The 25365-nt window shown below is 44.1% G+C and overlaps 1 protein-coding gene across 1 annotated transcript in view; it reads left to right on the top strand.

Moving 5' to 3' along the window:
• Positions 1-25365, top strand: part of LOC129821500 (nck-associated protein 5-like) — a 109798-nt gene that overhangs the window by 25893 nt on the left and 58540 nt on the right. Inside the window, exons 2-4 of the mRNA XM_055879173.1 lie at positions 11719-11935; positions 14127-14217; positions 15842-16003. Coding sequence (XP_055735148.1) covers positions 11719-11935; positions 14127-14217; positions 15842-16003 — 470 coding nt within the window. The remainder of the gene's footprint in view (positions 1-11718; positions 11936-14126; positions 14218-15841; positions 16004-25365) is intronic.

The raw sequence follows: 25365 nt of genomic DNA, 5'->3' as shown, positions 1-25365 counted from the left end.
GCTCATTCATGTCTATCAGAGTAGAGAGAGGGAGATCATAGTTAGTGAATCTCGTTCCAGTTCTGCGAGACACAGGCACGCTTCTCACACAGCCACGGCCAGCCGTTGGTCTCTAACATACAGTAGGTTGCAATGTTGTGCAAACCATAAGCCGAGGCCGGCCCAACCCGAATCAACTCGTACAATATCATGCCCGGCCCTGATAAGCACTGTCATGAGTATGACAGTCTTTGGCTAAAAGGCTGCTAACAGTACGTGATACCCCAATGCCATGCGACAAACTGAGTATTAATTTTCCATAATCAATGTTCATTTGCAGGCTACTCTTGTTTTAGTAGAGTATGCTCTAAGTGCAATTATTATTAGTATTCTTTTTTTAATTGAACCTTTATTTAATTATAGTTTTTGAGACATAAATGGGTATTGTTGTAAAAACGTCTCTATCGCAGTAAAATAATGTCTCAATGTGTTTTGGTGTCCATATGGCCGATTATGTTGGACCAAACCTCAAATGCAAATAGCAAGTTGAAACCGCTTGTCAGAGAGGAAGATGTGATCTCTCTCAACGTTGTTGGCGAGAGAGGCAGGGGGAGGGGCTTGGTGTGTGTGTAAACCATAGAGGAAGAGGCAAAGCGAGAGGTTTCACTCTTGCTAAAATCTGTCCCAAATAAGCCCATAAAAACACATTGACCTAAGCTTGTCACTCACCTTCCCGCCTTTGGGACAACGATTCCCATTGCTAGGGAGGAGACTAGAATCTCATCATTATATACAGATCTCTGGTGTAAGTGGGAAGGTGGACACAGCACAGAGGAGCAATGGAGACGAGACCAAAAATACAACATGAGAACAAGCGGCAAATAAACGCTCATAAAACCGAAAAATAACAAAAAATTCCTGAATACTTAGATTCTAATCCTGAATGCTGATTGGTTTAAACCACATTCCAGCCGGTGTCTATTTAAGTGGTAATGCCAGAGAAGCCTGTGTTTGGAGGATGTATTGGCACGGGTGTTGTGGGGCCCCCGTGTTGAGGATCAGCAAAGTGGAGGTGTTGTTTCCTAACTTCACCACCTGGGGGCGGCCCATCAGGAAGTCCAGGACCCAGTTGCACAGGGCGAGGTTCAGACCCAGGGTTCCGAGCTTAATGATGAGCTTGGAGGGTGCTATGGAGTTGAATGCTGAGCTATAGTCAATGAACAGCATTCTTACATAGGTATTCCTCTTGTCCAGATGGGATAGGGCAGTGTGCAGAGCGATGGCGATTGAAACGTCTGTGGATCAATTGGGGCGGTAAGCAAATGAAAGTGGGTCTAGGCTCTAGGTATCAGGTAAGGTAGAAGTGATATGATCCTTAACTAGCCTCTCAAAGCACTTTATGATGACAGAAGAGAGGGTTACAGGGTGATGGTCATTTAGTTCAGTTACCTTTGCTTTCTTGGGTACAGGAACAATGGTGGACATCTTGAAGCAAGTGTAGACAGCAGACTGGGATGGGGAGAGATTGAATATGTCCGTAAACTCTCCAGCCAGCTGGTCTGCGCATGCTCTGAGGACGCGGCTAGGGATACCGCCTGGGCCGGCAGCCTTGCGAGAGTTAACACGCTTAAATGTCTTACTCACATCAGCCATGGAGAAGGAGAGCCCACAGTCCTTGGTAGCGGGCTGTGTCGGTGGCACTGTCTTATCCTCAAAGCGTGCAAATAAGGTGTTAAGCTTGTCCGGAAGCAAAATGTCAGTTTACGGATGTGGCTGGTTTTCCCTTTGTAGTCTGTGATTGTCTGTAGACCCTGCCACATAAGTCTTGTGTCTGAGCCGTTGAATTGTGACTCCACTTTGTCTCTGACATTTTGCCTGTTTGATTGCCTTATGGTGGGAATAACTACACTGTTTGTATTCAGCCACATTCCCAGTCACCTTGCCATCTATCCACGGTTTCTGTTTTGGGTAGGTTTTAATACAACTTCTCCTATACACTTCCTGATGAAATCAGTCACTGTGTCCGTGTATTCGTCGATGTTATTCTCAGAAGCTACGGGAAACATATCCCAGTCCGCGTGATCAAAACAATCTTGAAGCATGGATTCCGATTGGTCAGACCAGCGTTGAATAGAACTTAGCACGGGTACTTCCTGTTTGAGTTTCTGCCTATAGGAAGAGAGGAGAAAAAGTTGTGATCAGATTTGCTGAAGGGTGGGCGGGTGTCACGATAGTCTTCTTGTGAGAGATTGGACCAAGGCGCAGCGTGTGCAAAATACATCTCTTTATTGTGGAAGAGAGAAAAACACGAAAACGAACACTATACACAAACTAACAAAAACAACAAACGACCGTGAAGCTAAATAACGTAAGTGCACAGACAAGCAACAAACGTTCAATATAGACAATTACCCAAAAACACATGATGCCCATGGCTGCCTTAAATATGGCTCCCAATTAGAGACAATAAACCACAGCTGTCTCTAATTGAGAACCAATCTAGGCAGCCATCGACATACAAACACCTAGACAAGACATTGCCCCATTAAACCTAAAAACCCCTAGACAAACCAAAACACATACTTCCCCATGTCACACCCTGACCTAACTAAAATAATAATGAAAACAAAGATAACTAAGGCCAGGGTGTGACAGCGGGAGAGGTTCTTGTAGGCATTTCGGTGGTCCAATGTTTTTCCAGCGTGAGTACTAAAGTCAATGAGTTGTTAGAACTTCGGTAGCGTTTTCCTCAAATTTGCTTTGTTAAAATCCCCAGCTACAATAAATGTGGCCTCAGGATATGTGGTTTCCAGTTTGCATAAAGTCTAGTGTAGTTCTTTGAGGGCCGTCGTGATATCGGCTTAAGGGGGAATATACACGGCTGTGACTGTAACCGAAGAGAATACTCGTAGGAGGTAATACGGTCGGCATTTGATTGTGAGGTATTCTAGGTCGGGTGAACAAAAGGACTTGAGTGTCTGTATGTTATGACAATCACACCATGACTAGTTAATCATGGAACATACACCCCCGCCTTTCTTCTTCCCGGAGAGTTATTTATTCATGTCTGCGTGATGGACTCAGAACATTATCACTTTTATACAACAGGTTACCAACATATTCAAATAATGACTGATATATTTTCATTAAAAACTGTATTTTGATTAATTTAGTCATAATATTTCATCCTTCCACAAGATATAGTCCCGACACAAATTTAGGGTTGCTACCCAAGCCGGCTGGTTATTTGTTCTATCTGTTCTGTGTCTATGGACTGGCGACCCAGTCGTTCGTTCTAAACGTTCCATTGCCGTACTGGCTAGTACTCCTATCTCTTGCTTGCTAGCTGGCCAACTACAGTTCATTTACAGTCACGTCAAAAAGTGTAGCCAGAATAACATCAAAGTAGCTGCATTTGCATTTGTTTAAGCTGTTTTCTAGTGACATTTACCTGGATACATCCATAACAATGAGCTAATGAGGTGCGATTTCACCTGACATAGAAAATTTGCTCACTCGTCAGGACACTGTTGTTCAGAGGAGCTAGCCAATAACACAGCTAACACAATCACTTCAAACTGAAGCTGGAAAGGCTGCAAACTAGCTGCACGTCATTTAGTTGGACCTTTTTTCAATTTACATTTCTTTGTGTATAACCATAAAAAGGATGCCAGCTGATTCATGTTTTTGACTGGCTGAGAAACACTGCTTGTCTGTCTTATCCAGACTCCCATCACGTTCGTTACTATGGGACAGCTGGAGATCCAATTTGAATATTGAAACAATCTTTCAATGTTGGAGAGGCAGACAGAAAGGTTTATACAAATCTCCGCAGTTAAAAACTAAATCTTAGTCTAAAAGAAATGTGAGATAATGTGCTATTTATAGTGGTCTAGATGTTGTTGTTTTTTCTCCCCAATTGTTAGTAGTTACTGTCTTGTCTCATCGCTACAACTCCCGTACGGGCTTGGGAGAGACAAAGGTCGAGGGCCATGCATCCTCCGAAACACAACCCAACCAAGCCACACTGCTTCTTAACACAGCGCGCATCCAACCCGGAAGCCAGCCGCACCAATGTGTCGGAGGAAACACCGTACACCTAGCGACCTGGTCAGCGTGCACTGCGCCCGGCCCGCCACAGGAGTCACTAGTGCACGACGAGACAAGGATATCCCTACCGGCCAAACCCTCCCTAACCCGGACGACGCTAGGCCAATTGTGCGTCGCCCCATGGACCTCACGGTTGCGGCCGGCTGCGATCTGCCTGGGCACAGCTGTGCCTTAGACCACTGCGCCACACGGGAGGCCTAGATGCTTTTTATAGTGGAGATCAAGTATGTACATTTCCTGGCATGGCTGATGAGAAAGTGGATTGCGCAGTCAGATGGAACAGACTAAATAGGCACTTTAACGTCATAGATTTAGCCGGTGGTAACTTGTGGAATAGAAACCGTCTGGAATGCAGTTTTAACCAATCAGCATTCAGGATTAGAACCACGTGTTAAATTCAATATATCGCCCTGCCCTATACACAATTTTACTGAAGAATCTACATAGTCTTTTAACATAATGTATGGTAAATGTCTGTCGGTACTACTGCTGAATCTGAGATGTGGAGGGGAAATGGTTGGTTCTGGGTTCCCGGAATTAAACAGAACAGTACACTGTACAAGTTATGTCAAATGATCAAGTTTTCTGGGTTGCAGCAGGATGTGAGTTACTGAAGAAATATTTGAACGTAAAGGTCCCAAGGCCTTACCCTAATTCATTCAAAACATCAATGCAAGAGGAAGAGGAGAGCTTCCTCAATTATACTAATTTACCCTCCACCCAGAGGAAAACATTTAATGACAGTGTTTATTTTTCTGTTCTAAATTTTTCCAAATAAGCACACATACAGTGGACTGCTGCCTGCTGCTGACAAGACAGCAATGGAATGACTGTGGGCCCACCCTCAATTGTTCCCACACCATGGGCTCAATTCAGGATTGTGGTATAAATGTTTGCACATGTTGATTTGATTTGCGCACATTTAAGTATTGCACACGTATGAACTGAAGATTCGACAGCATCTTACTCGTGTATGTTCACTTGTCAGAGGAACAATTTGTGAGGATTGTGAGGAACTATTAATCCACTATGGCAACAATTGTATGTTTTACCCTGGTCACCATAGATGTAGTGTTTATCTGAGCATATGAGGGCCTATCATGTTTGTCCTCACAGTAAACCCCAACAATGGGTGAATCCCTTGGCTTGGTAATGTAATTAAATACAAAACAAACCCCAGCACAGCAGCTCTCGCACAGCCCTCTAACATGCTAGTCTGACACTCCTGATCTAGGTCACTTGTCCTGAGTTCCGGCAGATCCTACTAATTCAGTGAACTCTCGCCTTTTACTTTGCCTGTGTATGCTACTGTAGCCTCGGCGCTTTCACCATCACTTTAGATAGATATTGCAGATATAGCTTTGTTTTTGAAATGCAGAGTCTATGCATTTCTTTATTCGTTGTTATTAATGAGCAGATTTTTGAGCTAGGCAAACTGCTCTTTTAGAAAGGCTTTGACATTTTACGATTATGAACCATCTCCATGGATTCAAAATCCACAAGCGTTCGAATGATGGCATTGTTACCATTATATTATGATGGAATATTACACTGAATTGAATGGAAATATTTTGACATTAATACAATGTGTGCAGATCATGCTATTTATCAACCAATGCATACAAAAGTAAATTCCAGATTAAGAATCATGCTCTTGGGTTGAGAGCTCCATCTGCAGGACATAATAAAGAGAACATCGATACTATTATATGAGGCAGACTGTTACATAATGCCCATACACGAGATCTGTTTCATAATAATAGTATTTTCCACACCATATATTTATTGCCCATACACAGAATATCCATAAGAGTGACATAAATGTAGTGACTAAATGCTACTAGAAAAATAAATACATGCTGCGATTAAATCAAATGTCACGTGACACGGAGATTGATTTCACGACTCCATGCCTTAATTCCCCTCTAGTAACTGATTGTGTTCACCACTAGATGGGAGTAATGAACCAGGTTATAGTCAATACTGCCAGGCACCTAGTCTCCGCAACCCAGAAGCAGACAAATATGACAAAAACTGACATTCAAATTGATGTCTCGCACATTTGTAGTTAGAATGTAAACGTTTGGGATGATACTGCTGGAGAGATTAATATGGTTATTTAGAAGGAGAAATATGCTGAGAATATAAGACATATATGTATCTACAAGTAAAAACATGTTTCTGTCCAACAAATAATTGCACCATTCTAAATTGCATACAAGTTTGAGGAAAAAGACCATATATTTGACTATAGAAAAGATTGTTGAATGAGTCAAGGAACCAACATTTTACTGAACTAAGCTCATACATAATATCACAGACTTGACATTAGCCTACAATGAATAAAACTCATAAAATAAAAGACATTCTTTCAGAAACAAATGAAATAGGGATTGAGTTTGTGTTACCTCTAACAGCACAAACAAATGGTGCACTCATAAGTTGCAATGGCAGTAATGCAGTTTATAGAAATGAATATGTAAATAGGCTACTTGGCAGCATGTTGAATGGAGAACGGTGGTTCGACATGATGAGAGAGCAGAAGAGAGCTTGCGTCATCACATAGGCTGCTGTTCAATAGGCCTAAACGTTCAATAAATAAAGGAATAGCCTAAATGTTCAAGAAAAACATGTTCAAGAGAAAAAAGGGAACACTATATTTGCGGGTTAGAGTCCTGTGCGGGCCTGAGATTTTCACTTTATCACATATAGTCGGGTGGTTGCGGACAGGTTATTAGCAATTGCAAGTAGCTGCAGGTGAACAAACTACTGAACCGCGCACCACTAGTGTGAATCATTTCTGAAGGCACTGTAGGTGGCAGGCTACAACTCAGATTTTTTCATATCGCCACCACTGCAGTTCAACCTAAGTATTTTCTCATATGTCATTGGGATGTAGTCAGACCTGTAACCTGTCAACTATGGGGTTATAACACATATTTTTGTTGAGGTTTTCCCAAGTAACATGCCAATTTGCTTGGTCCTTATGTAACCTACTATCTTTGCATAGATAAAGGATTATGATATCATGCAAGATTAACAGAAAAATATGATATTTATTTATGTTACAACCGGTATTCATTCTTCTTACAGCCTAGCTGGAGAACAAACAACATCTGGGCGTAGAGAGAGAGGAGAGGGACAAGGTTCAGCAGACACATAGCCAGATGGTGTCACTCCAACAACACTTCTCCAGGTACTGTAACGCAACTTCACGTCCACCCACACCCCCTTAGGGTGCCATGCAGCATAGATGTAACCAACACAATTGTTTCCGGTGTGAGGGAATTACACCCTTTAACATAGTTATAGCTATATGACAACTCAAACCACGCCTCACCAACACTATAAACACCATGACCAAAAGCTTACCTCCATGAAATGTAATGGTATGTTTGAGAAATTTCAGGTGGAAAATGACATTTACATCTTCCCTTGTGTTACGCAACACATGAAAAACTGTGCATAGGGACCCCATGAGAACCCCATGGTAACCTAGACAGAACCCAGACAACGCAACCCAACCCAAAGACTGTGGTATATTCAAACATGGCCAACACAGTAATATTCCAGGTCAATATCCTTCTGTCCTTCTAGAATAAATCTATGTAATATGAACCAGGTCAGCTTTAAATTCAGTAACGTTCACAGAAGCGTCGATGGGTACCGTACTGTCGTCTGTTGACGTTGTTTCAATGGAAAACTACAAAGCCAGGTGTCAACACTTTTCTCTAAAACTTAATATGAAATAAAAACTATTTGCAGAAATCCAGCAACTATATTTATTTTATTTTGATCACCTTCTCAGTGCGTGATAATTCATCGAAAATAATTCCTGCATCCAGACAGTGCATTGTGCACCCGCCAACTTTCTTTCAATTCGCAGGTGGCTAAAACTATCTCACAGGAGAAAGCATCCGAGTGAGCAAAACAGCGCCCCTCTGTATTACTATATGTAGCCCATGTATCTGGTGCTGTCTGGCCAAAAATAGTATGACAAGCCATATTATTTTTGGCCAGATAGCATCACATACAGTAGATGAGCTACACATACATGTCCTTTGCCTCGACGACGTTGGTAGTATAATCATTAGCACCTGTCTTTTTTACTAAAGAAATGCATTAACTTAGGTAATTTTTCTGGTAAAATTAAATTTACATTCTTTCTTTTTCTTTTTTTCTGCCCCACGCTGAAAGCGCCTCATTGCTGCAGCTTAATTTCAATGAAAGGCCTCGAGCGGAGCATGGGGGAGCCTCAAGCAGGGAGATTATTCATTTTTTTACAAGTATAATTTTTGTTTAAATTATGCCCAGCTCACAAAGCCCCTTGATGATGTGAGGTCTGAGGCAATTGCCTCTTCTGCCTAATGGTAAGTCCACTACTGGTTTTGTGCAATGTTGGTGATTTCAAAGCATGGCAAATGTAATGTTTTAGAAAAGCACATCCAATCAAATAGATTCCTTAGTTTATTTTATATCTTCATGGCACTTGCTCCTTTAAACAATAACATCATGCAGTGTGCGAGAGAGATCTATGTTTATGCACCTTTTAAAATTATTTAATTTGGATTCATTGTTATGATTGTACAGTACAAATGATTAAAGCACCAGTGAAGTTAAAGTTCTCTCTATAATTAGATTTTTATAAAAAATACATAATTAAAGAACCTTATTTGTGCAAGGGGTGCGTAACCGGTGGCAGGGAAGTCAGACGCAGGAGAGCAGAACTAAGTAATAGCCGAAGCAGTTTAATAGCAAAACCCACGGCATAAAAAGTAACAGGACATGGGTACAAAACCCGTCACGCACCAGTCAACATGTGCACAAGCACTTACAAAAAACAATCTCACACAAAGACATGGGGGGGAACAGAAGGTTAAATACACAACAAGTAATTGAGGGAATTGAAACCAGATGTGAGGAAAAACAAGACAAAACACATGGAAAATGAAAAGTGGATCGATGAAGGCTAGAAGACGGGCGACGCCGACCGCCGTGCGCCGCCCGAACAAGGAGAGGACCCGACTTCGGTGGAAGTCGTGACAATTTGTTACTCATGAGTAACTCAAAACAATTAAATAACTGATCTGAAAATATTGTTAAAGCGCTGTTCTTTTAATTGACAAGCACACATCTTCATTTTACAACTATGTATATAGTATATCAACCCAGTTCAACAGACACAAAAAGGTTTTGCCTCCCTACAAAAGTAAATGAGGTGTAGGCCTACAGAAAGTTTATGTGGTTTGGTCTAATCGAGGCGGAGCCAAATAACTGTTGTAAAGACCATTTTCAGACAGAGAGATATGATAATTTTGTGGAAGAATCAAACCACTTTTTGATCTGGCGTTACAGAGGTAAATTGATATCTGTGGTCCCTGTACCACTTAAAATATGATACTATTTCATTCATTACTGCTGGTGGAGAACCTAACAATTGAAAATGCCTGACAACCTTTAATTTGGAGTGAACTAGTACACCATCCACTTCAGTGACCCGCTTCCCCCTCTTGACAGTATTCAGCCCCAACTCCAGAATTAAAAGTGTTTTTCTGTGGAGCTTCTGGTATCCAGACACACCTCAGTGCATTAGAAAGCTGTGGCTGCTCAGTAATGACAACCCTGGAGAGCAGAAGCCAGCATTGTGCTCTGAGTTAGTCTCTGCCTGCCTGCCTCGGATTAGCAGGGCTACAGTAGTTAGGGTCTGTCATTGGAGTGGACGGTGAAAGGGGTCACTTCACGGCCTGTTTGTAAAACTAGGGCATCCATTCACACATTGTGTGCTGGCGATGGGGGAGGTTTTGAGAATTGTAGCCTTTGGCAAAATGTTATGGAGCAGCAGCAAACCATTTGGTGATAAGGTGGTTGTCCCTTTGTCTGTGGCTTCAATGGAGAAAATCTAGATAACAACACACAAGGGGAATATGCACATGTTGGGTTGAACGCGCACGCACACACACACACACACACACACACACACACACACACACACACACACACACACACACACACACACACACACACACACACACACACACACACACACACACACACACACACACACACACATGTGTGCAGAAATCACACATGCCTGCACACACACATTAACCAAATACTTGCAACATTAGAAATGTAATGCTTTATCCTTGTAATGCAAGAGGTTTAAGTGGTCCCAGATCCCCAATACGCATTTAACAATACCTAGCAGTATATCTGTCAGGCCTCTTTGTGCGAGTACAGTTTTCCTCGATTGCTTAACACTCGTAACAGGGATCACTTTTGCAAACAGTAAACACAGCCCACTAAACTGCAAGTGCGTTTGCCAACACATTTCTCTTGCAAAATGCTAACACTATCAACACTTAAAATACTTGTCACAATATTAAATAACTATCAAAACCGTATAATGTGTCATCTAATGAGATCATCTTACCATTTATTAGATAATGGCTCAACAAATACTAACCATAACCATCAATAGACCAACTTTTTTCTAAGAAAAAGAATCAACGGTACAAGATGGTAATCAAACATTTTATAGAAGTGAGCTGTATTCTTATAATTTACTCTTATCCATGCTTTTTCACTGTGGAATTCCCTCATGAGCTACTGCCCATGGGTGTGTTATCATATGACTTCACTATAGACAGATGAGGACAAGGGCAGACAGAGTTCACCAAAAGGCCAACACTGAAACACACTGAAGCACTAAGTCACCAGGGTGTGTTTTTGGATCTTGGTCAAGAAAAGGTGATAAGAGGTCACCACAAGGTGGACCTGCATGATCCCAATCCATGAAGGGACAAGCACCTGATTGTTTTTCTGTCTCTAAGTTGATTTGTGGCTCTAATGTTTTGACGCTGTCACGGTTAGTGGTCCAACAGTAATGCAGTAAAAAAAACTCAATTAAACAGGGTGCTTTACTAGGACAATACAAGCCAGGTATGGTACAACCTGCCTCCTTTTCTATCTGTGTGACAGTAGGCCAGCTATATGTTTATGTGAATGTGTTTGTGCGTTTACATATTTACGTTGTCTGCCTGTCCGTCTGTCCGTCCCTTTGCACTCTGTCTGTCTGTCTGTCTGTCTGAATAGGTTGTCTGTCTGAACATTGTGTCAGTCTAAACTGTCTGTCTGGCTGGAAAGACGACATATAATATAGCCTTGTTTCAGTAATCCATGAAAACAAAACAACTATTGTTTTTGGTCGTATCTTGGTCGTATCTTAACAACGTTTCTATAGTTTGTCGTGCACGCTTGATAGAAGCAGTGAGCACATGACCCAGTAGAACAGGGACTAATGTCTCAGTTCTGATATTTGCTAAAATTGTAAGTACTGTATGAGGAAAATAACATTATATTTAGAGGAGTTCTTCAAACTCCATCCATAGTGCAACATTGAGCTAAAGGCTATTACTGATTAACTGATTACGGGCAAAGGCCTTAAACGCTGCATTGCCCTTGCCCTTGAGGAGTTCAGTGTTTGGACAGATGGAAGAGAGCTTCACTCCCAACCTTTATCCCTGCCAGACCCAGAGTCATGGGATAGGGTTGTCACAGAAACAGGGGCCTCCTTTTTAGTGAATAGTCGAACAGAGGGTGGAACATGTCATTTTCCAATTCCGGGAGCACTCAGGCTCACATTATTCCTCACTGGCCTACATAAAGAGGCCGGAGACCCACTTTTACCAAATGCCCACTCACACACACGCACTCACACACACGGAATGCTAACTGAATCCCAGTATGAATACACTATGGACCTGAGGAATATGTGCACCGTGTTTATAGCATTATTTAGAGGGAACAGCAACGTCCCAGAATTTGGATGGAACAACAGCATGGGGTGAGTGGTTGACTGTGTTATAAGAGGAGTTTAAAAGGTTTTTATTGAGGGTGAAGATAAACAATAGCTTAGTTTAAGAGCGTGTCATTTGATATGAATTGCAATGTATGAAGTAGGACAGAGCTGAGACGTAATGAGACAGCGATATAATGAATGAGACATTGCTGGGATGTTCAGAGAATGCTATTATACAGTATGTGGTTGAATAAAGAGAGTGAGAATGAGATGTAGTGAGACAAAGCTGGGATACATGGAAAAGCACGGAAATGGGGATAAGATATTCTGAATGAGACAAAGCTGAGCTGTAGTGAGACTATGATGTCACGCATACCAGTCTCACTGAGAAAGTGATATCTGCGAATGAAACAGTAACGTGACACAAAGCACAAGGCTGCCATAGATTAGCCCAGGAGTCAAGTTCAGCGTGACAAGTGAATGGAGAGCAGGGAAAAGGATAGAGAGGTTAGTGTGATTGTTATACAAGCTTTAAGAAGAGGGGCTCGCTCAGCAGGGTTGAGAAGAGGTTATGGCTAAACGCCACCAAAACAAATCAACGAGGGTGCAAATTATTTTAGTAAAGTACTCACACATTGTTATGTAAACTTCTGATACCGTTTAGCAACTGCTGTGCTTAAGTAACTACAAGCTATGTCACAAAAGTGAGCCTGTCATTTCTAGTAATTAGTCTAATAAATACATTGAATTGAATGTATTAATTAGAGTAAAGTACTATAAAACCAAAACGGTGTGCATTGTTTCATTATTCCATTTAGTTACTTCCCTTTAAATGTGTTGTTATTTTTTATTTTGTACTTTTTACCCCTTTTTCACCCCAATTTCGTGATGTCCAAATGGTAGTTACACTCTTGTCCCATTGCTGCAACTCCCATACGGACTCCGGAGAGGCGAAGGTCGAGAGCCATGCGTCCTCCGAAACACGACCCTGCCAAGCCGCACTGCTTCTTGACACACTGCTCGCTTAACCCGGAAGCCAGCCGCACCAATGTGTCGAAGGAAACACCGTCCAACTGGCGACCGTATCAGCGTACATGCGCCCGCACCGCCACAGGATTCACTAGAACGTGATGGGACAAGGACATCCCGGCCGGCCAAACCCTCCCCTGACCCGGACGACACTGGGCCAGTTGTGCGTCGTCTCATGGGTCTCCCGGTCACGGCCGGCTATGATACAGCCCTGGATCGAACCCGGATCTGTAGTGACGCATCAAGCACTGTAGTACCTTAGACCACTTTGCCACTCGGGAGGCACCTTTCCTTTGTTTTTACTTGCCATTTTTTTGCAATTTCCTGCTAGTCAAGCATAAGTGGGTCTGCACTTCCTCTCCTGTTTATTTGCTGGGTAGTTTGCAGGTCAGTGCCAGTGTCTCCAATACCCAAGACCTTCCCTCAAAGAGTTGCCTGGAAAAGCCTGGTCACAGTTAGCTGGGTTGGACTAATATCGGTTCCACATGCATCAAGCGGAGAAAAGTTGCTATAGAAATAACCGGGAAAAATGTCACTGAGCACAGCATTATGAGAAACGTGGTCAGTGTCTAAGGGAAAGCAATTACAAATCCGTAAACAAGGATGTACCAGTTTAATGAGGACTAAGAGCTCAAATGTCAGCTAGCATGATGGTTGTTTGCAAAGGTTACTAACTGACGGGCAAAGTCTTCACCAACAGAGAAATCTAAAGTATGATACAATGGGTTGGAGTCCAAATATTTCGGGGGCTGTGATCTTATTCGTTGACGACTGAGGTGTCTTCGTAGGCTACTCGTTGTTAGTTAGGAGTTTTTTGGCAATGCGGTTACATATGACGCATTCATGACGCTTAAATAATAGTTATGTCAGGTGTAAAATAGTCATGCCTTATCTTATGTGTCCCTTAGAATGAAGTGTTACTTTGTTCTGTTTGTTGGCACACTGCCCTGGGTGTCGATCTGAAACACATTCAATGACAGCTTCGTGACATGTGCTGTTACATGTATGTATTTCTCCTCCCACGTACTGTATGAACCAGCCAGATCGTGTTCATTAGGCATCAAGCGGAAGAAAACTGTCTGACACAGGAAGGGACTACCTGAACTTATTCAGTAAGAAAGGCTCATTTTAGTTTTCTGTTTTCCCTCAAGCTTGTTTATTCCACAGTCTATGTTCTGATTGGTGCCCTTGCTCTGTGTGCCTGCAGCATGGAGGAGATGGTGAGGACCCTGCTACAGAACCAGGACACACTGGAGGACCCCAGCGTGGATCCATTAGACCTCAGGAAGGCCTACAAGGTACAACACTGACCATATTGGTTCATTTGCTTTCTGTTTATGTTGTTAACTAAATAAATAAATACAAATTTTATGCAAGTATGCAAAATGTGATAAATCACCTTCTAGGTTCTGTAATAAACAGTGTTGCATGAAAGGCTGTGAACAATCAGAGATTTTTTGTGAGAAATTATCATATCACAAAGGAAAATATTAACTTTCAGTTCACTGTCATCGGCGATCCCCTGTAATATCTTACTGTACATACAGTAGCATGGGGATAGGGTATTTGGAAGAGACAGTGGGAAGAGTGGTCCCCCTTAGGCTAGATTCTATCAAATCTCCTGATGAATGTCATATACTGTAGCAGCTTAGGTCAGTCACACATTCTGACACCAATGCAGCGACCGCCAAGAGCAGGTACAGCCACTGGGGATATTCGAACCCTAGTCACCTGGCTCCAAGGCAAGTACGCTAACCACAGTCCCAAAATAGTTCATAAATAGGGGAATGCTTCCAACTCATTCAGAATTGCAGGGTCGTTACAATACAATACATTGATGGGGTCCTATTGTGTTTTTTACCATTTTACCATGATCTCTCTGCAAGGTATTATTTTGTTTTTCCTGTAACACATTATGGGGTCTTTGGCCACAATTCAGGTTTTAAGTACCTGTAACATATTGTTAATCAGAATTAATGGGAAAGTGGCTGGATTTTAAGACACACTTACGTAACACTGGACGGCACTGCATGTATAAGTAATTATGAGGGAAGTATGTGTCACTGGAGAACTTACTAATTGTCTACTGGATGGTTGCTTGGTTTTGAGAAAGTTGCAATGCGATGAACACTAAATCGGTTTGCAGCCATGATGTTTCGTAGACTCGACAGTACACTACGCCCTCACACGCCTTTTCGACCACTCCATATCTCGAAAACGTGTGGTATGCAAATGAATGTTGTAAGTAGCGGGGCTAAAAGTTTTTGACATAAAAACTAACACGGCGTTGTACAAATGCCAATAAGCATTTGTGGATAATCATCAGAGCTTTTAAAGTTACTTCACAATACTTCATGGAAGGAAGGAGACTTCCTTCCGTATTTCATAATGTTACAGATAATTAATGCCAAGTTGTTTATGCGTCAATCAATAAACATTGGGGGTGTCAACCAAGGACAAGCCTTATGAGTTATGGTGGCAAAATGGTGAAATGAGCAGCCAGCGAAATAAGAAGTAGCCTACTGTGTTAGTGGTGGCTATAAAACCAACTATAATTGTGAAGAGGCAGCTACAAAATAGCAAATATAACATCAATCAAATCCTGTGATTGCTCTTCTTGCAAGGAGTCAAAATACTATGAATTGGAAGTCTTAATTTTCGTGCCTTCACAGTTTTTGCAGTTCATATACAGCAAACCGCAGATACAGAACAGCAGTTCACCTTCTGTATATGACGAAATAAAATCCATACTGTAGGCCAAATTCTATATCTTTCTATTAATACTTTGTGTACATGTACAGTATCTTGTATGTTGGAGAAAATAGACGAGGCAAATAACCCCTTAGTTCCAATAGGCAATGCATGACAAAAATAGTTTCAGCAACTTTGTGGCTCCCTGCAACCCCTCTTTCTATGGTTTAGGACAAACTCCTGGAGGAGATGTGGAAACAGCAGGACAGTCTGGAGGGCCCACTGCCCCCCTCGAAAGAAAGGAGGCCCAACTCTCCAGGAGCCGTCAGTAGTGGACACGAGGAGGACTACGACGAGACTAAGCCCATTCTAGAGCGTCTGCGGGCCCTTGAGGTAAGCTCAGGCACAGGAGAGTCTATTTTCCCCTTACTACCTCTCTCCATCCTCTCTTATGGATACTTCATAGGGTTAATTACCAATATAAATGTTTTGCTGTAATGTCACACTTGGTATATTCGAAGTTGGTCAGGAATTTGAAGCCTACTCACATTGGCTCATTTTATTATATCATTAGGATCATGATATAAGCATAAATTAAGAGTAGATAAAGTGCCGGTAACAATGGTGTTACTTGTACTGTATGTAGGTCAGAGACGGACAATCTTGGAGGCTTTCTCTCCAACCAAGTAGAAATGCACTTGATTCTACTGATTAAAGCCGATTGGTCAAGCTTCGATTAGTTGAACCAGGTGTGTTACTGCTTGTGTGGAGCAAAAGCCTGCGCCTATACTGGACATGTGTGTATCTTTAGTCTGAATATGGCCCGTAAAGAGAACATTTTAAGTTCTCCAAAGGTTATATGAGGATACGGTAGTGCAGTGGGCACCGTACCGAAGGGGATAGTATCTGGCCTGTCAGAAACACTTTGATAACTATACACATTCATTCTGTCTGTTGAAGCTGCCAGGTATCATTCCTTAGACCGTCAATCGTACTTTAGTCTGGCTGATTCCATTATGAGCTAAGAGCTGATTGAATACATAGTCCCAGGTTAATGCAGAAAGAAGAAAAGAAAAGATGACAGTGATTCTATTCATTATATTCTATTCTACTTTATTCATTCTTTGTGTCCATTTCAGTATTTTCTATGTGAAAAGGCCAGAGTATATTCATGCAGAGAGGAATGGGTCTGACTTGACAGTACTTAGTCATATCCAGTATGTGATAATTCCGTAACGAACTGGTAGTTAACGTTTGAAGCCACTGTTCCTGAATATATTCCTCATTCACACCTGCTCTACAGAAAGCTAATATGAGGTACAAACTGTCAGCAGATCCCAGATCAGTAATATTTTGGGGGCCCTAAGCGAGATTTGGTAACTTTGTGGGCATTTTAGGACCCCCACTCTTGGCAGTGGATAATTATTTTGCAGTGTTATTCTACTTAATTTTTTGTAATTGTTCACATTTTGCCACAGAGCGGAGAAGATGTTGCAGTTTTAAGACGAATTTCATGCAATTCTACTCATTTTGCTTTTGGGTGGAGAGAAATGTTTGCAGTTTCAAAGGGAATATTGCAATTTTGCCATGAGGTGGAGATAAACTTGAGCCGTTTTAAAGCAAATCTCCTGCAAGTGTACACATTTTCCCATGATTTATGCCATGTTCAAATTATATCTGAGTGAGAGTGACTAAGAAAATCAATAGGGTCCCCTGGAGTTCAGGACCCCTGGGCACATGCCCCGTGTGCCGGTCGGTAATTTGGTGATGTTTACTACAAGGTTTAGTTAGCTGGCTAGGCTAACTTACCTACAGCAGCAATCTAAAACATGTTAGCTGACATGGGCAAATTGAGTGACTGTCAGTAACCACGTTTCCATCCACAGTTTTTAACTCATACATCACGACAGCTGTGATGGAAACAGGAGGTTTTGGTACAATTTATCAATGCAAACGGATCATTTGTTCGTTCGACACGGTGGGATCTTTGTGTGTCGGTAAAATGAATTATGATCGAAATGGCGGTAATTATACAATTACCATCATGTCGAAGTAAACTTTAAGTCACACGATGATATGTGGTGTGGTCCTCCCACTGCGATTTGGGAAACCTTGCAGTTTATTAGGCTACAGATTAAATAAATTACAATGAACTTCACAGGGTGTTGAAATTGCAGGGTGATCTTCATGCTCCTTTCCAGTAAAATAGAGGGTGTTATTCTGGTGCCATGATGATTGATGCTTGACTGCCATTTGACAAAGAAAATATTATTGCATTTTACCCATAAAAATCTCACTGTATCTGTGAGCTGTTGGCTAGAGCACACGTGCCAAGACCAGAGTGGGCTAATTTGTTATTTAACAAAACTTTCGATTTTTTTTCGGTAAAGGCGAAAAAGTACATTTTGTGTGCACTAAGTCAAGAGTGTGCAAAGCTGTCATCAAGGCAAAGGGTGACTACTTTGAAGAATCTCAAATGTAAAATATATTTTGATTTGTTTAACACTTTTGGTTACTACATGATTCCATAAGTGTTATTTCATAGTTTTGATGTCTACACTATTATTCTACAATGTAGAAAATAGCCACAAAAAAAGAAAAACCCTTGAATTAGTAGGTGTGTTCAAACATTTGACTGGTACTGCACATGTGACTAAATTAAATCAATTTTTACCCGTTTTTTCATGAAAAAGGAAAAGTTAGGGATTCATGCACTGCATAAAACACATACGATGAGGAGAAATAGTACAACTTCAAGTTTTTTGTGATCTACCTTTGCTTTAACCGTTCGTACAGGGAGGATTTAGTAACTTTGCCCCACCCCATGTGAATGTGAATGTGATTCAGGGCTATCACATTCACATTCACACCTATACCCCATCCAGATGGTCAATGGATCAGCAGGAGTAATGGACTATTATATCCATCCCCATTGATTAGACTGGATTAATGAAAACATTGTCATCTAACTCAGCAGTAGCCTTCATAGTTTTAATTGTATTACAATCAAATATATTTGGAATCAGGAGGAATACGTCCACATTTCATTTAGCACGCAAGCATGACCATTACTTCCATAAACCTGCTTCTTAAATTACATTGAATACCTTGTCTGCCTCTGTAGACGCCATTGTATATTTTATATTTTGACTCATATATTTTGGTTTCTGCTTTCCCTGTTAATTATATTTGTAAATAAACGTTTAGTCTGACAATCATTGACATTATACATTTCCTCGTTTAATTTCAAACTACTTCCCGAGTTTTCCAGCTGTGAAACATTAAAAAAATCGAATCAAATTGGATTTGTCACATGCTTCGTAAACAACAGGTGTAGGCTGACAGTGAAATCCTTACTTACAGAGGCCTTCACAACAATGCAGAGAGAAAAATAGAGAAATAATAACACCAGGAATAAAATCACAATGAGTAACGATGACTTGATTATATACGAGGTACCAGTACCAAATCTATCTGCAGGGGTACGAGGCAATCGAGGTAGCTTTCCGTGCGGTAGCAGAGAGAACAGTCTATGACTTGGGTGGCTGAAGACTTTTTAAAATGTATTTTTGTTGAGAACAAGTTCTCATTTGCAACTGCGACTTGGCCAAGATAAAGCAAAGCAATTCGACACATACAACAACACATAGTTACACATGGAATAAACAAAACATACAGTCAATAATACAAAAAAAAAAAAAAAAAAAAAAAAAGTCTATAAACAATGTGAGCAAATGAGGTGAGATAAGGGAGGTAAAGGCAAAAAAAGGCCATGGTGGCGAGGTAAATACAATATAGCTGTAACGGTCCTGACCTGTTTTATGTTGTTTTTGTATGTGTTTATGGTCAGGGCGTGTGTTTTGGGTGGGCAGTCTATGTTTTGTATTTCTAGGTTGGGTTTTGTGTTCGGCCTGGTATGATTCTCAATTAGAGACAGGTGTGTATCGTTTGTCTCTAATTGAGAGTCATACTAAGGCAGCCAGGGTTTCACTGGTGTTTTGTGGGTGTTTGTTCCTGTGTCCACACATGGACGGTTGAAGGTTAGTCACGTTAGTTGTTTTGTAGTTTTGTAGTGTCTTGTTTGCTGTTTTCATTAAAAGATGGCTTATTTCCCTCAATCCGCATCTTGGTCCTATCCATGCTCCTCCTCGTTTGAGGAGGAGAACAACATTGACTGCCTTTACAGAAACACCCACCATAACAGGACCAAGCGGATTGAGGAGAGAGAAAAGGAACTAAAGCACTGGACACAGGAGGAATGGTCTTGGGAGATCATGGACGGAAAGGGACCCTGGGGAAGGGTTGGAGAGAATCGCCGCTCTCGGGAGGAGGAGAAGGCAGCCACAGCCCAGGAGCGGTGGATTGAGGAGGCAGCACGTATGAGAGGCTGGAAGCCCGAGAGGCTCACCCAAAAATTTCTTGGGGGGGGGCTAAAGGGGAGTGTGGCGAAGCCGGGTTGGATACCTGAGCCAACTCCCCGGGCTTGCCGTGGAGTAAGAGGGCGTCGTACTGGTCAGACACCGTGTTATGCGGTAAAGCGCACGGTGTCCCCAGTACGCGTGCTTAGCCCAGTGCGGGCTATTCCACCTTGCCGCACTGGGAGGGCTAGGTTGGGCATCGAGCCGAGTGCCATGAAGCCGGCCCAACGTATCTGGTCTCCAGTACGTCTCCTCGGGCCGGCGTACATGGCACCAGCCTTACAGGTGGTGTCCCCGGTTCGCCTGCAGAGCCCAGTGCGGGCTATTCCACCTCGCCGCACTGGCAGGGCTACGGGGACCATTCAACCTGGTAAGGTTGGGGAGGCTCGGTGCTCAAGAGCACGTGTCCTCCTTCACGGTCCGGTATATCCGGCGCCACCTTCCCACACCAGCTCAGTACCACCAGTGCCTACACCACGCACCAGGCTTCCAGTGCATCTCCAGAGCCCTGTTCCTCTTCCACGCACTCTCCCTATGGTGCGTGTCTCCAGCCCGGTACCTCCAGTTCCGGTACCACGCACCAGGCCTAGAGTGCGCCACGAGAGTCCAGTGTGCCCAGTTCCTGTTCCCCGCACTCGCCCTGAGGTGCGTGCCCTCAGCCCGGTACCTCCAGTTCCGGTACCACGCACCAGGCCTATAGTGCGTCTCAGCCGGCCAGAGTCTGCCGTCTGCCTAGCGCCAGAGCCGTCCTGCCATGACCAGCCAGAGCCGTCCTGCCATGACCAGCCAGAGCCGTCCTGCCATGACCAGCCAGAGCCGTCCTGCCATGACCAGCCAGAGCCGTCCTGCCATGACCAGCCAGAGCCGTCCTGCCATGACCAGCCAGAGCCGTCCTGCCATGACCAGCCAGAGCCGTCCTGCCATGACCAGCCAGAGCCGTCCTGCCATGACCAGCCAGAGCCGTCCTGCCATGACCTGCCAGAGCCGTCCTGCCATGACCTGCCAGAGCCGTCCTGCCATGACCTGCCAGAGCCGTCCTGCTATGACCTGCCAGAGCCGTCCAGCCAGGACCTGCCAGAGCCGTCCAGCCAGGACCTGCCGGAGCCCCTCAGCCAGGACCTGCCGCCCCTTATCCCGGTGCTGCCCCTTATCCCGGTGCTGCCCCTTGTCCCGGTGCTGCCCCTTGTCCCGGTGCTGGTCCTTATCCCGGTGCTGCCCCTTGTCCCGGTGCTGCCCCTTGTCCCGGTGCTGCCCCTTGTCCCGGTGCTGCCCCTTGTCCCGGTGCTGCCCCTTGTCCCGGTGCTGCCCCTTGTCCCGGTGCTGCCCCTTGTCCCGGTGCTGCCCCTTGTCCCGGTGCTGCCCCTTGTCCCGGTGCTGCCCCTTGTCCCGGTGCTGCCCCTTGTCCCGGTGATGCCCCTTGTCCCGGTGATGCCCCTTCTCCCGGTGCTGGCCGCTCATTTAGGGGATGTTAGTTTTAGGGTGGTCATTGGGAGGGGAAGACAGAAGCGGGGAGTGACTATGGTGGTGTGGGGACAGCATCCAGAGCCTGAGCCACCACCGTGGTCAACTGCCCACCCAGACCCTCCCCTGGACTTTGTGCTGGTGCGCCCGGCGTTCGCACCTTGAGGGGGGGGTTCTGTAACGGTCCTGACCTGTTTTATGTTGTTTTTGTATGTGTTTATGGTCAGGGCGTGTGTTTTGGGTGGGCAGTCTATGTTTTGTATTTCTAGGTTGGGTTTTGTGTTCGGCCTGGTATGATTCTCAATTAGAGACAGGTGTGTATCGTTTGTCTCTAATTGAGAGTCATACTAAGGCAGCCAGGGTTTCACTGGTGTTTTGTGGGTGTTTGTTCCTGTGTCCACACATGGACGGTTGAAGGTTAGTCACGTTAGTTGTTTTGTAGTTTTGTAGTGTCTTGTTTGCTGTTTTCATTAAAAGATGGCTTATTTCCCTCAATCCGCATCTTGGTCCTATCCATGCTCCTCCTCGTTTGAGGAGGAGAACAACATTGACTGCCTTTACAGAAACACCCACCATAACAGGACCAAGCGGATTGAGGAGAGAGAAAAGGAACTAAAGCACTGGACACAGGAGGAATGGTCTTGGGAGATCATGGACGGAAAGGGACCCTGGGGAAGGGTTGGAGAGAATCGCCGCTCTCGGGAGGAGGAGAAGGCAGCCACAGCCCAGGAGCGGTGGATTGAGGAGGCAGCACGTATGAGAGGCTGGAAGCCCGAGAGGCTCACCCAAAAATTTCTTGGGGGGGGGCTAAAGGGGAGTGTGGCGAAGCCGGGTTGGATACCTGAGCCAACTCCCCGGGCTTGCCGTGGAGTAAGAGGGCGTCGTACTGGTCAGACACCGTGTTATGCGGTAAAGCGCACGGTGTCCCCAGTACGCGTGCTTAGCCCAGTGCGGGCTATTCCACCTTGCCGCACTGGGAGGGCTAGGTTGGGCATCGAGCCGAGTGCCATGAAGCCGGCCCAACGTATCTGGTCTCCAGTACGTCTCCTCGGGCCGGCGTACATGGCACCAGCCTTACAGGTGGTGTCCCCGGTTCGCCTGCAGAGCCCAGTGCGGGCTATTCCACCTCGCCGCACTGGCAGGGCTACGGGGACCATTCAACCTGGTAAGGTTGGGGAGGCTCGGTGCTCAAGAGCACGTGTCCTCCTTCACGGTCCGGTATATCCGGCGCCACCTTCCCACACCAGCTCAGTACCACCAGTGCCTACACCACGCACCAGGCTTCCAGTGCATCTCCAGAGCCCTGTTCCTCTTCCACGCACTCTCCCTATGGTGCGTGTCTCCAGCCCGGTACCTCCAGTTCCGGTACCACCCTCCCCTGGACTTTGTGCTGGTGCGCCCGGCGTTCGCACCTTGAGGGGGGGGTTCTGTAACGGTCCTGACCTGTTTTATGTTGTTTTTGTATGTGTTTATGGTCAGGGCGTGTGTTTTGGGTGGGCAGTCTATGTTTTGTATTTCTAGGTTGGGTTTTGTGTTCGGCCTGGTATGATTCTCAATTAGAGACAGGTGTGTATCGTTTGTCTCTAATTGAGAGTCATACTAAGGCAGCCAGGGTTTCACTGGTGTTTTGTGGGTGTTTGTTCCTGTGTCCACACATGGACGGTTGAAGGTTAGTCACGTTAGTTGTTTTGTAGTTTTGTAGTGTCTTGTTTGCTGTTTTCATTAAAAGATGGCTTATTTCCCTCAATCCGCATCTTGGTCCTATCCATGCTCCTCCTCGTTTGAGGAGGAGAACAACATTGACTGCCTTTACAATAGCAAGTAAAACACTGGAATGGTAGATTTGCAGTGGAAGTGTCCACGTATTCTAAGTCAGAGCCGTCCAGAGTAGTGATGCTGGACGGGCGAGCAGGTGCGGGCAGTGATCGGTTGAAAAGCATGTATTTAGTTTTACTTGTGTTTAAGAGCAGTTGGAGGCCACGGAAGGAGAGTGGAATGGCATTAAAGCTCGTCTGGAGGTTAGTTAACACAGTGTCCAAAGAGGGGCCAGAAGTATACAGAATGGTGTCGTCTGCGTAGAGGTGGATCAGAGACTCACCAGCAGCAAGAGCAACATCATTGATGTATCCAGAGAAGAGAGTCAGCCCGAAGATTGAACCCTGTGGGACCCCCATAGAGACTGCAAGAGGTCCGGACAACAGGCCCTCCGATTTGACACACTGAACTCTATCAGAGAAGTAGTTGGTAAACCAGGCAATGCAATTATTTGAGAAACCAAAGCTGTTGAGTCTGCCAATAAGAATGTGGTGATTGACAGAGTCGAAAGCCTTGGCCAGGTCGATGAATACGGCTGCGCAGTAATGTCTCTTATCGATGGCGGTTATTATGTTGTTTAGGACCTTGAGCGTGGCTGAGGTGCACCCATGACCAGCTCTGAAACCCGATTGCATAGCGGAGAAGGTACGGTGGGATTCGAAATGGTCGGTAATCTGTTTGTTAACTTGACTTTCGAAGACCTTAGAAACACAGGGTAGGATAGATATAGGTCTGTAGCAGTTTGGGTCTAGAGTGTCACCCCCTTTGAAGAGGGGGATGACCGCGGCAGCTTTCCAATCTTTGGCAATTTGTTGTGCCTTCCTCTGACACCACCTGGTATGTAGGTCCTGGATGGCAGGGAGCTCAGTCCCAGTGATGTACTGGGCCATAGGCACTCCCCTCTATAGCACCTTGCGGTTGGATGCCAAGCACTTGCCACACCAAGAGGTGATGCCGCCAGAAAAGATGCTCTCAATGGTGCAGCTGTATAACTTTGTTTTATTTATTTATTGATCTGAGGGTCCATGCTAACTCTTTTCAGCCTCCTGATGAGGAAGAGGCATTGTCGTGCTTTCTTCACAACTGTGTTGGTGGGTGTGGACCATTCATTTCTTAGTGATGTGGACATTTGAAGCTCTCAACCTGCTCCACGACAGCCCCGTTGATGTGGATGGGGGTATGCTCTGCCCTCCATTTCACAATCAGCTCCTTTGTTTTGCTGACTTTAAGTGAAAGGTTGTTGTCCTGGCACCCCACCGCCAGATCACTGACCTCCTCCTTGTAGGCTGTCTCATCGTCGTCGGTGATCAGGCCTACCACCGCCAGGCTTTTCTTTGGATTTTCTCCTACCATATCTATTGTGTTATAGTCTACTACATTTTTTAAACATTTCTATCAACTTTAAAGTGTTTTCTTTCCAATGGTACCAATGTCAGTGAAAACAGTTGGGGGCTTCCCTGTAATCCGCCATGAACAATTTGCTGCAAACTGAAGTAAGTCAATAAACAAATGAACACAGATCCAGCCGACTGTGCTCACTGTCTAGAGAAGCCTCTCATTTGATTCTCTTCACCACCTCAACCAAAAAGTAATTTGTTTCTCATTTGCTTGCTGAGGAGGCAAAGAAGCGACACGGATATCTGGTTTTGAATACTCTGCTTTCCGCATGTCAATCGATTTAATTATTTGTCTTTTTAAAAAAGTTAATTCATCTAAGTTTAGATGACTCACATTTGAACCCACTCTTATTTACATAGCGTTCGTGCTAATGAACGCATAAAGAGCTGTGGGTAGGGTAAAAATGTGATGCACGAATACACACACACCCACACAGGCAGGCATGCACACACATTTATAACACATAAAAACAGTGATGGCATCCTAATTAAAATACATGTTATACATGAGAGGTTAATAAAACTGTTTTTTTTTTTTAAATCATTGTGAGATGCTTCTATACCTTATAAAATGTTCCTGTGATTTTCAGCAACAGCTGAGCATAAAACAAACCATTCACTTTTCCTCCCTCGCAAACCACCAAACACTTCCAGCAGTTGTCTA

The sequence above is a fragment of the Salvelinus fontinalis genome, chromosome 23 (assembly GCF_029448725.1).
Source record: "Salvelinus fontinalis isolate EN_2023a chromosome 23, ASM2944872v1, whole genome shotgun sequence".
NCBI classification, from domain to species: domain Eukaryota; kingdom Metazoa; phylum Chordata; class Actinopteri; order Salmoniformes; family Salmonidae; genus Salvelinus; species Salvelinus fontinalis.
Note: the sequence above shows the minus strand (reverse complement) of the source record. Positions and strands in the feature narration are given on the sequence as shown.